The sequence below is a fragment of the Eleutherodactylus coqui genome, chromosome 6 (genome assembly GCF_035609145.1).
Source record: "Eleutherodactylus coqui strain aEleCoq1 chromosome 6, aEleCoq1.hap1, whole genome shotgun sequence".
In the NCBI taxonomy this organism is placed as follows: domain Eukaryota; kingdom Metazoa; phylum Chordata; class Amphibia; order Anura; family Eleutherodactylidae; genus Eleutherodactylus; species Eleutherodactylus coqui.
The window spans coordinates 115,211,572-115,223,326 of NC_089842.1; the positions used below are offsets into that span (position 1 = coordinate 115,211,572).

The 11,755-nt window shown below is 39.7% G+C and overlaps 1 protein-coding gene across 1 annotated transcript; it reads right to left on the bottom strand.

Moving 5' to 3' along the window:
* Nucleotides 1–2,173: 2,173 nt before the first annotated feature.
* Nucleotides 2,174–8,898, bottom strand: LOC136632496 (nicotinamide N-methyltransferase-like). The gene is made up of 3 exons (XM_066607425.1): nt 8,643–8,898; nt 8,274–8,481; nt 2,174–3,671 (listed from the first exon to the last, which is right to left on the bottom strand). The coding sequence occupies exons 1-3, from the start codon at nt 8,827–8,829 to the stop codon at nt 3,227–3,229; spliced, it is 840 nt and encodes a 279-aa protein (XP_066463522.1). The 5' UTR covers nt 8,830–8,898; the 3' UTR covers nt 2,174–3,226.
* Nucleotides 8,899–11,755: the final 2,857 nt, after the last annotated feature.

Below are 11,755 nucleotides of genomic sequence, written 5' to 3' on the forward strand. Positions count from 1 at the left end.
TACATTGCTGGACGCGTTTTCTGCCATCCACAACAGGACCTGCTCACACTGCTCTGTTTGTAATAAAGGTCTTCCACGTGGACCCATAAATTGTGATATGAAGCTGGGGACCCCAGAAACTTGCCTCTCTCCTAATCCCGCAGCAGCCGGCTGTGATTCATCACGACCAGGAACTCGGCCTGTGCCCACACCCTCATTTGGACGTCCGCGTCTGCGTCCACGTCCTCGACCCTTACCCCTACTCCTCATCATGGCGGATTAAGAATAGAGCAGGGCCCAAATAAATTACCCCACTGTACTGCACTGACAATTGTGGCTTAATTCACCGCACACAGAGACTTGTAGATAACGGAGGCTCTATGCTGTGACTTGAAAAAATTAACCCGCTGTCTTGCGCTGATATGTAGGGGTAATTTACTGCTCGCAGAGACTTGTAGATAATAGAGGCTGTGTGAAGTGGGAGAAGACTCTAAAGCCAGTAAATAGTGCTGGTAACTGCGGCTATCTCAACCCCACCAAGGAAAGGGTATTGTGAGATGCTCTGCACAGCGGCAGAGCTGAAATGCTTTGCAGTGGCCCAGGTAATATTACAGTACTGTTTACCGGTGAGACCTCTGTCTAATGCACTGCAGACACAGGACGGTATAAATGAAGTCGTTCGCAGCAGGCTAGGAAATATTAGAGTGCAGTTTCAGGGTGAGAGCTGGTTGTACAACACTGCAGCCTGAGAACGCTATTATTGACAGGCTGGGAACTGGCCTAGGCCCTGGATGCGTAATACAAAAATGGATGCACTACAACTCCCAGCACGCCACAACTATAATGCACACGGTCAGATGTAGCCCTAAGAAGGAGCTTTTGGGTTATTGCAAGGAGGATCAGGACTGTATAGTGTATAACTTTCCCGATAGAAGTGGCTGTACCCCAACACTCTGTGTCTAATGCACTGCAGACACAGAACGGTATAAATGAAGTCGTTCGCAGTAGGCTAGGAAATATTAGAGTGCAGTTTCATGGTGAGAGCTGGTTGTACGGCACTGCAGCCTGAGAACGCTATTACTGAAAGGCTGGGAACAGGCCTAGATGCGTAATACAAAAATGGATGCACTACAACTCCCAGCAAGCCACAACTATAATGCACAGGGTCAGATGTAGCCCTAAGAAGGACCGTTGGGGTTCTTGAAGACTGGATGCTACTCTAATACTTTCCCTATATCAGCAGCAGCACTTTCCCTAACCTCGGCTGCATGTGTCTGAGGCGAGCCGCGGGCGGGACCACTTTAAGTACTCGTCGGTCACCTGATCTCGCCAGCCACTCACTGCTGTGGGGTGGGATCGGGCTGGCACGTCGCAGCAGGAAGTGGTAATGCCTTCCCCGCATGTCTATTGGCTAGAAAAATGGCGCTAAACATGCGGGGAAGGAAATGCAATTGACTCGAGTACCGCGTGGTGTTCGACTCGAGTAACGAGCATCTCGAGTATCCTAATGCTCGAACGAGCATCAAGCTCGGACGAGTGTGCTCACTCAACTCTACTCTATATCTTACTTCAGATCTTAAAATTGATAATATGCTGGGATTTTTTAGATCCAAGAATTCCCTAATGTTGTCCTCTATATGGAAAAATCCCTGCCCAAAATTGCAAATGTCTACCCTCCAGAAGCTCAAATAAGAAGCTGGGGCTGGTCTTCCAGATTTCTGCATATATTTTATTGCTGACCTGCTGGTTCATCTGGGATGCTGGTTAAGAAATAACCCCCTTCCCAACTTGGAGTCGCACTTGGCACATTTCCTAAAACTTTTTAATTTTTGGACAGTGTTAGAATCATCTTGATCCTATCTGGTAAAATGCTTTATATACATATATAGGCTTCACAGGTCTGGAGACAAGCTAAGTTACTTAGTGAATTTACTGACAATGTGGTTGATACACACCTATGACATAACCCTGGACTTACAGAAGTGTTTTCATTACATGAAAGTCATGTGTGGGAATAATAATACACTCAATACCCAAGCCTCTTTTATCAAATTACCCCTTGATTGGTACTTTGCTCTATCTCAAGTCCTTCAAGGACTCACATACACATTACACTCTCATTTGATATCATCATAAATCTCTCATACTATAACACCAGCTTTATAAAATAGGGCACAATAATACCAACTTTAACTGACTTTTTAGGAATTACTAGCATTTCCTTTATTTGTTTTTCTAGCAGCAAATAACAAATTGCTACAACTATTCATTGTACATCAATATTAACTCACTTCAGCAAGGTTACAGAAAATGGGTAGGGTACGATCAACAAAATGCATCAGATAAAACCGTGATTATTCTGATTTACGGACACATGATCTGGGAATGCCCAGTTATTCCAGACTTTTAGGGAGTGGTTGCAGGTCTCCTTTCTGAGATTTTGGGAGTTCCAGTTCCTGCGTGCCACAAAATTTGTTAATTTGGAATACTAGAAGAAGAAAATTGGCAGCACCATATTAGAATATTCCTGAGAGAAGTGGTATTCTCAGCCAGAAACGTGATAGCGTTGCAATGGATGAATTAAAAAAAACCATCACTGGCAATGTGATAATAAAAAGTTAGCTTGATTCTATTGGTTATCACAACTGCTATCATGCCAAATATATACTTTTCAGGGGAATTATTTCAAAGAATTAAAACAATGAAGAAATATTTTTTTTTGTTATTTTTATTTGTGGGGACTTTCTTTTCTAACACTTTACCTTTACTTGCCCTCTTAGGGGGCATTAAACAGCATTAGTATTTCAAAGCATTATTGCTTGTCAGTATCATACTGACAGGTAAACTATTAGGCCATGCCTCTGACAAGGCCTAATAAGCATATGCTTATAGCAGACCTGTTGGTGAGTGATGCCTAAGGCTGAAAGTATCATCTGTACTGTTATCTTTTTTTGAAGCGTGCTTTAAAAAGGCTGTGCTACAGAAGTAGTACCCCAAATCACCATAAAAACATGTGGCAGTTTTTGAAGGGCCAAACACTAAAACATATCAGGTGCAACCTATGAACAAAAGTGGCAATGTTTTCTGAAACAATGAAGCTATAAAGCTAATCTCATACAATCCCTTTAAGTATAATGTTGCCCATCACATTTATTCTTTATATCTTATAGCATTTGATTGCCTTGAAAATATATTTTTATTGCATTAAATCGGATGTATGATTCATGTCTATGAATGGTAGGGGAGCTTAGGGGAGTTTAGATACCCTACACTCCTTGATAGCAGTGACAACAAAAAACTGTTTGTAATCCGTGAGATCACTTTGTATTTTTCTGTCTAACATTTCACAGGAGTGAATCTTAAATCCCTCATTGGCAAGGTTTTGCCTGAAAAAACATTCACCATAGGTAAAGACATGATATGTGTCTTCATCAACTTTATAGTATGAAGCATGTAAACACCCAATAACAATTAGCAGCCCTTCGGGTTTAAGGAGATCTGTTATGGTTTGGAAATTTTTAATGTAGTCATTTTGGTCTTGACTGACCGCCTCCAGTAACCATGCTGTGATTATGCAGTCAGTTTGTTCCAGAACCTCCGGGTCTGTAATGTTCGCTTTCTGGAGGTCAAATTTCAGAATGCGCTTAATGCATGTTTTCAAATTTTCTTCCTTATTAAGATCTTCTTGATCACTGAAAAGATAAGGTATGTTAAGAAGCTGAATATTAAAATGACTTTCTTTTATTCTTGAGAGTTGTGAGATAACCATGCACTTTAGACAGCTATACCACCCAATGTCTATAATGGGCTCAACGTATGACATATGGTAGTGAGAAGGATTTAAAAAGGAGAAAGTCTCAGGAGGAAATAAATGCCTCAGTGTGCAGTGTGCAGATTTCTGTCAGATCAAAGACACGAATAAATGTACAGGTTACAATTAAAGCCCTAATAATAAAGCCCCTATGGAAATGTGCCTGTCTTAGAGTCCCTATAAAAGCACTAGCCACAGAATCTGCATAATACCCGTTTTTGACTCTTAGTTCAAGCTTTTGGGTGCCAGCCAGAGTGCTCCCAGAACAATGACAGCAACAAGGCCACCAAACCTGTGTCATTATGCAGGGCCCACACAACATTGCCAGCCACAGAGCATATACAGTGGTGTTTGAACGTTTGTGAAACCTTCAGAATTTTCTACACTTTTGCATAAATTTGACCTAAAATTTCATCAATCACACAAGTCTTAAAAGTAAATAGAGAGAACCAAATCAAAGAAATGAGTCAAAAATATTATACTTGGTCAATTATAAAGGAGAATGATCCAACATTACGTCTGTGAGTGTTAAATGTATGTGAAGATTTGTTTTAAAGGGATTGTCTCACGCCGAAACAGATTTTTTTTTTATTCAATAGGCCCCCCGTTCGGCGCGAGACAAACCCAAGGGATGGGTTAAAAAAAAAAAAAGTTTATTACTTTCCCGAATCCCCGCGCTGTGGCGACTTCTTTCTTCCTTTACTAAGATGGCTGCCGGGATCTTCACCCACGATGCACCGTGGGTCTTCTCCCATGGTGCACCGTGGGCTCTGTGCGGTCCATTGCCGATTCCAGCCTCCTGATTGGCTGGAATCAGCACACGTGAGAGAGGCGGAGCTACGAGGATCAGCTCTCCGGCACGAGCGGCCCCATTCACCAGGGAGAAGACCGGACTGCGCAAGCGCATCTAAAAACGCCAGAAGACAGCGAATTTAGACGGATCCATGGCAACGGGGACGCTAGCAACGGAGCAGGTAAGTGAATAACTTCTGTATGGCTCATAATTAATGCACGATGTATATTACAAAGTGCATTAATATGGCCATACAGAAGTGCTGAACCCCACTTGATTTCACGAGACAACCCCTTTAAGTATTTGGTGTGATCCCCTTGTGCAGCAATAACTGCATGTAAACATTTGTTAATGGTTGATTATTCTTGTACATCAGCGTGGAGGAATTTTAGTCCATTTCTCAGGACAAAACAGCTTCAGCTCTTATATATACTCTTATTTAACTATTCTTTTGTATACCAACTTTTGTGGGGGAGAGGGGGGGCATGTAATCTTCTATTACAGTAACTCATGATAATCACACAGCTCTTGTTACATAATTATAATGAAGGTAGTTACAGCTAATTTTCCTCACTGCATACTTTTACGTATGTTGCTTATTTACATGAATGTGCAGAGTAGTGATAAGCACACTATCCTCCCTGCAGGGAGAGATGGTTCTGCATCTAGCTCATATGGCCATGTGAGTCAGTGTTGATGCTTCATGGGAAGGATAGCATAATGTGATACGATGCAGGGAGAAATGTCAACATCAAGATGATGGCTGATAAGCTCCTCGTTGTAGCATTCTGGCCATCTGAATGTTGGGGGTCACATGGTATATATGTCTGCCCTCTTGTATCATTTTTTCTGTAAGTATATGGCCACTTTCTGTGCCTTTTTTGTGTTTTTGAATATTCCCCTTCTGTGATCTTAACTAATGTTAGCGTAGGGACCCATAATGTGAAAGGACACTCGAAGCGGGTTGTGGGCTCATGTATTTTGGCCAAAATATCAGCTAAAACCTCATACTTATCAGTATTTATCAATAACATGCAGTGCAGTTTTAAATACTGGGGGCACCAGGCTGCCAGTGCCGATATGGTTCACCTGTGGGGTGGCAGGGCAACCCGCTGGTTTCAGATATGGCATCACTATTAGGTTGTAAACCTGCATTAGTGCACTACATGTATCATATGGTCTGACACCCTGTATCTTCAGCTGAAGCACTTCTTTCCTTCCTGTCTCCCTGACACACACAGGACCTCTGGTACATCCAAAAACCTTTGTAATTGTGTCACCCTAGGCATCCTGTTGTGTTTAATCCAGCCAAACTGACGGAGGGGCTCGACCCCGAAAAGTGTTTTTACTTGCTGGTTCTTTATGTTGTTAAATAAAAAAAAGTGCTTCCACTATTGCATCTTGGGACTTATCTTTCAATTAGCTTAGAGTGTTGCGCCTTTACCACCAGTATTTTACAACATTCTCTTTCGCTGTACATGTTTAAGCTGCTCCTCCTTGTAGCATTCTGGCCATCTGCATGTTGGGGGTTACATGGTTTTGTATGCCTGCCCTCTTGCATCAGTCTATCTGTAACTATATGGGTTTTTTTTGTGACTTTTTTTGTCATTTTGAATACTCTCCTTCTGTGATTTCAGGCACTATGCTACACTGCATTGAATATACATTGGATCCAGAAAGTCTTCAGACCCTTTCAACGTTTTAATATTTTGATATGTAGTAGTCTTGCGCAAATTAATTAAAAATCATGTTTTCCCCCATCATTCTGCACTCAATACTCCATAATGACAAAGTGAAAACAGAGGGTTAGAAATTTATGTGTGTGTGTATAATATATATATATATATATATATATATATATATATATATATATATATATATATATATATATATTTGTTGTTGTTGTTTTTTTAATGAAAAAATTAACATTTTGCATTGACACACATATCCAGGCCCATAGGTATGACACTTGAAATTTAGCTCTGAGGCCTCCCATATCTTTTATTCATCCCTGAGATATTTCTACACCTTGATTGGCATTCACCTGTGGTAAATGCAGTTGATTAGGCATAATTTTAAAATATATACCCCTGTCTATATAAGGTCTCACAGCTTACAATGCATATCAGAGCCAAAACCAAACCATTAGGAGGAAATAACTGATTGTACAGCGGCACAGATCGGGAGAAGGCTACACAAAATTTTCTACTGCACTGAAAGTTCCTAGGAGCACAGAGGCCTCCATCATTCTTATATGGAAGAAGTTTGGAACAACCAAAACTCTTCCTAGAGCCATACCACTAAACCACTGGCTGGAGAGAAGTATAGAGATATTCTAAATGAAAACCTGCTGCAGAGCACAAGAAATCTCAGAATGTGCATAAGGTTCACATTCCAATAAGACAGAGATCCTAAGCACACAGCTAAGACAACACAGTAGGAACTTAGATAAAACTTAATGAATGTCCTTGAGTTGCCCAGCCAGAGACAAGACTGGAGCGCAAACAAACTTTTCTGGAGAGACCTGAAAATGACTGTCCACAAGCAGAGCACCATACAACCAGACAGAGTTAGAGAGGATCTGTAGAGAAGAATGGGAGAAAACTCCCAAATCCAGGTGTGCAAATCTTGCATCATCATGCCAAGAAGATTGGATGCTGTAAAAGCTGCTACAGGTGCCTCAACTAAGTACTAAGTCTAGGGTCTGAATACTTATGGCAAAATGCTAGTTTTACATTTTTTTAAAATGTACAAAAGATTTCTAACAGTCTGTTTTCTACTTACCATTATGGAATACTGAGTGCAGAATGATGAGGAAAAGTTGTTTTTTTTTAAATTTTTTAAAGTGATAGGGTCTGAAGACTTTCTGGTCCCACTGCATATAGGAGATGTCTGAAGTGTCACAGTTAAGGAAGCGATGCAGTGTTGATTTTTTTTTTTCGGATGGCCCTTTAAAATATTCATCCTCATGGATTAGTATTAAATTAATTACTATAGGATTGATGGGAGTACAATTGCTGAGGCCCTCACTGATCCCAAGTATCAGAGTCATTTCAAAAGGAGTACCAGAAAATTGGCAAGTACAAGCATTCAGCAATCTTCAGTCTCCTACTGTAATCAATGTATTGGCTGCATATATGTACAACCTCCACTTTAAACATGCACTTTATACACTTTATATATACTTCCTAACCTTCCCCAAATAAACATGAACAATCAATAGAGCAAGCATGTGTTCTTGAAGGGGACAAGGGAATAAGCTGTTGCCAGATATGTCCGTTGGCAGCCTAACTCCCCTGAGAATAAAAGGATCATGAATGTTGAAATCCAACAGTCTGATAATTATTTTCCCCAATATCTTTCATTGAGGAAAGGTTGAGACCCCTCATAAACATTACGTTATGTTCACATCATGTTTTACTATATGGTTTAGAGTTTGTTCTCAAAGTTTATGCTTTACATCCAGTTGTCTTGTCATGGTTCATGTACTAAATCTCCAAAAAAAGCATAATGATGGAACCTCTAGAAGAAAGCTTTCTCTACCATTTTACAAATCTACTGAAATAGAGACCAAAAAAGTAGGTTTCTGTTTCAGCAGGTTTTCATTTATTTTCGGCATTCTACGCTGGAAAGTAGAATGTGGTCCACAATACCTTTCTCTTCATGATATATGATTTAATAATGTCTTACCTGGTGCAGTGAAGTCCTTTCACATAATTATGTGCATGAGACCAATCGAAAGCTCCAGTACGCATGGCAAGCCACTTGTTGAGCTCCATAATGCAAGTGTCATTCAGTTTTAGTATTGTAATTTCTGGGTAGCAATCACAGACTGTATACAGCTGATGAATAAGGGAGGCAAAGCTAAAATCATAAGCAGTTTTTCCTTTGAAATTACCTTCAGTAAAAAAAAGACTCAAATCAGTATCAGTAGGCAATGAGTTGTTTTGAGATTATACAATTCTCCACTGATGTGTTATAGTCTGATGGCCATAATTAGAATTTATGTCTGTAGACAAAAAGTTTTTTATGATGTAAACTGGGATTGTAGATACAAACCTGCAGCCAATGCATCATGTATCTTCTTCATGAGGAAATTTAAAGTCTCTTCTCCAAATTCATTGTCTGTGTTACACGAAAAATAAGTTTGCAGTAAGCTCCTGGTGTTCATACCATGCTTATGGTAGACTTTTGGCTTTGTTGTATCATGTTTTTCATGGCAGAGCTTTGGCTTTGGCGCATCCATTCTTTATCTGAAAGGATTTGTCTTCAAGGAACTTGTGGTTTAAATGTGCCTCCATGAGCTTTAATATAGTATATTATTTACAGGGCTAAACAATTACAAATAGAAAAGCAGTAAGCGGGTTGCATAATGTAAAATAATATTTACAATTGCTTAATCTATGATTGACAAAGCCTGTTTGTGCCTTAATGGAAACCTAATTTTTCATCATATTCCTCGAGGCATAATTTTTCGATTAATGGAGCTCTATTGGGGCTTGTTTTTTTAGCTGGATGAACTCTAGTTTTTATTTATCCAATTTTTGGGAACATATAACATTTTTATTGCTTTTCATTCTATTTTTTTCAAGAGTCAAGACCACCACAGAGTACGTAATAAAATAAGAAAACTTACACACTCACCTCCTGCTGTGCGAGCTCCCCCACCACTGCTGCTCTGGGATTTTGTTTACATCAGCCGCAGCTGTGATGTGGGTTTTTACAGCTACAGCCAATAGAAGGCCAGCATAAAGCTGTCTCAAGGCTTTGACATTAGAAGCCCACAAGATAGGATTATGGTACAACTGATGTCACCTCTCAGATGCCGTGGTGGCAGAGTGCCGAAACAACGATGCATGAGCCACAGTTTGTATATTAAGTCAGTGAGGCAGAAATTCTTCAAAAATAAATATAAGGTTAATCACTAAAGAAGAATTAATTAAAAAACTAACTTTATTAATAATAATTAAAATCAAACTGGACAGAACACAACATATATCTTAGGTTGAGGTATTAGGAAAAACCCTTCACTCCTCTGAACCTAAGTAGGTCCCTCAGCAATGACTTCCACTAGTAATTATTAGGTGTCTCAGTTCTCATGTGCAAATTTATGAAGCACATGAGATGACAATCTTCCTTTATTGATGTGGCATTAGTCATTGAAGTGAGTGAGGTTTAAACCACCTCCTGCTGATAAATAAGTAAATTATGGGGTTACCCTCATGATAGGTCCCCAAATCAGAGAGAACTTCCAGATAGAGAACAAGGTGTTATGTATATTGCTCAGACACAACACTGTGCTTAAATATACTTGAGTTGAGACCCTCCTCCGGAGATATATAAAGAGGAGGATTAGATTATGAGCACAGTCTTTAAATACTCCCTATATAACCCTTTATTCAGATGTAGTAAATGGTGCTTATTCACCACTCAAGGAGAGGAGAGGGTTAAGTGTCAAAGAAAGGACCAGCTGAGAGAGCCAAAAACTGATATTAATAATAGTGGGGTAATGGAGAGCCTCCACTTTAAATATCAGCATAGATGTGTAATATAAGGCCCAATTAAGGTTCAGAAGGTCCAGTTAGCAAAGGGTTAAATAGTGCCAAGAAAAAGTGGATAGGAAGAACAGAGAATGAACTGTTTTTTCTCTCCTAGTTATATATGCTCCTCATTCAAGCAACTCCAAATTATAATCAACCAAAATAGGTAGATCAAAAAGAGGAGTGGAGAGGGTTAACTAGTATATAGAGAGCCCTTCCACTCGAGAAATATATGGCACCAGTTCAAAACTACTACCCTGAATATTAATACACAATTCAGGGAGTAGTTGCTAACTCTTGCACCAAACCAGCACTTAAAGGGTTAAAAGTGCCTGAAAGTCTGCAGTGCTAAAGAGTGCTGTTCCTGTAGTACAGATCACTTTAAGTACTAATGAGGATGCAGGATTCTGGGTGAAAAAACCCTGTACTTGTACACAGCAGCGCTGTGAATAGGGAAAAGCTAAGTCGGCACCGATGTAGCTGCCCGACAGAGGGTATCGGGCAGCCGTCTAGTTCTAACACCTGAACTAACTATCTGGAAGGTTACTGACTCACTAAAACCACGTCATCGACGCGTTTCTACAGTGCTCTTTGGTGTATGCACTGTTTCATCAGGATGCATTAGTAGGTAACAGAGGGAGCAGCCGTGATATCTGGCACCATGGAAGAAGTAGGAAGAAGGAAGACGTCACAGAGCGGGGATTCGGGTAAGTAATATATATATATATATTTTTTTTAACACATCCCTTGGGGTTGTCCTGCGCCGTACGGGGGGCCTATGGAAAAAAAAACAAAAACGTTTCGGCGCGAGACAACCCCTTTAACTTTTCCAATTTATGACATAATCAATGCCTATGCCAAATTTTAAGTTTCTATGACACCGGGAAGTGAAAGAATTAGATTCCGTATGTAAAATTTGGACGCTAATTCTTTTGTGCTTAGAATTAAACAATCGAGTTGTGACCCATTAGCTTTTCCTATTTATGATATAATCAATGCCCGTGCAAAATTTCATGTTTCTATTACACCAAGTAGTGAGAGAATTTGATTTTGTACTTAAAATGTGGACACTAATTGTTTTGCGCTTAGAATTGAACAATCGAGTTGGGACCCATTAACTTTTCCAATGTATGATCTAATTAATGCTAGTGCCAAATTTCAAGTTTTTATGACATCGGGAAGTGAGAAAATTAGATTACATACGTAAAATTTGGACGCTTATTCTTTTGCGCTAAGAATTGAATAATCGAGTTGGGACCCATTAGCTTTTCCTATTTATGACATAATAATCAATGCTCGTGCCAAATTTCACGTTTCTATGACACCGGAAAGTGAGAGAATTAGATTCCATAAGTAAAATTTGGACGCTAATTTTTTTGTGCTTAAAAATGAACAATCGAGTTGGGACCCATTAGCTTTTCCTATTTATGACATAATCAATGCACCTTCCAAATTTGACATTTCTATGACACGGGAAAGTGAGAAAATTACATTCCGTACGTAAAATTTGTACGCTAATTCTTTTGCACTTAGAAATGAATAAACGAGTTGGGACCCATTAGCTTTTCCTATTTATGACATAATCAATGCCCTTGCCAAATTTCACGTTTCTATGACACAGAAAAGTGAGAG

What these genes read in the sequence shown, in the direction of transcription:
- LOC136632496 (XM_066607425.1), bottom strand. Translation starts at nt 8,829, where the DNA reads ATGGATGCGCCAAAGCCAAAGCTCTGCCATGAAAAACATGATACAACA. An exon ending in ACATGATGCATTGGCTGCAG is followed by an intron (nt 8,482 to 8,642) that starts GTTTGTATCTAC and finishes TTTTTACTGAAG; the next exon opens with GTAATTTCAAAGGAAAAACT. An exon ending in AAAGGACTTCACTGCACCAG is followed by an intron (nt 3,672 to 8,273) that starts GTAAGACATTAT and finishes TTATCTTTTCAG; the next exon opens with TGATCAAGAAGATCTTAATA.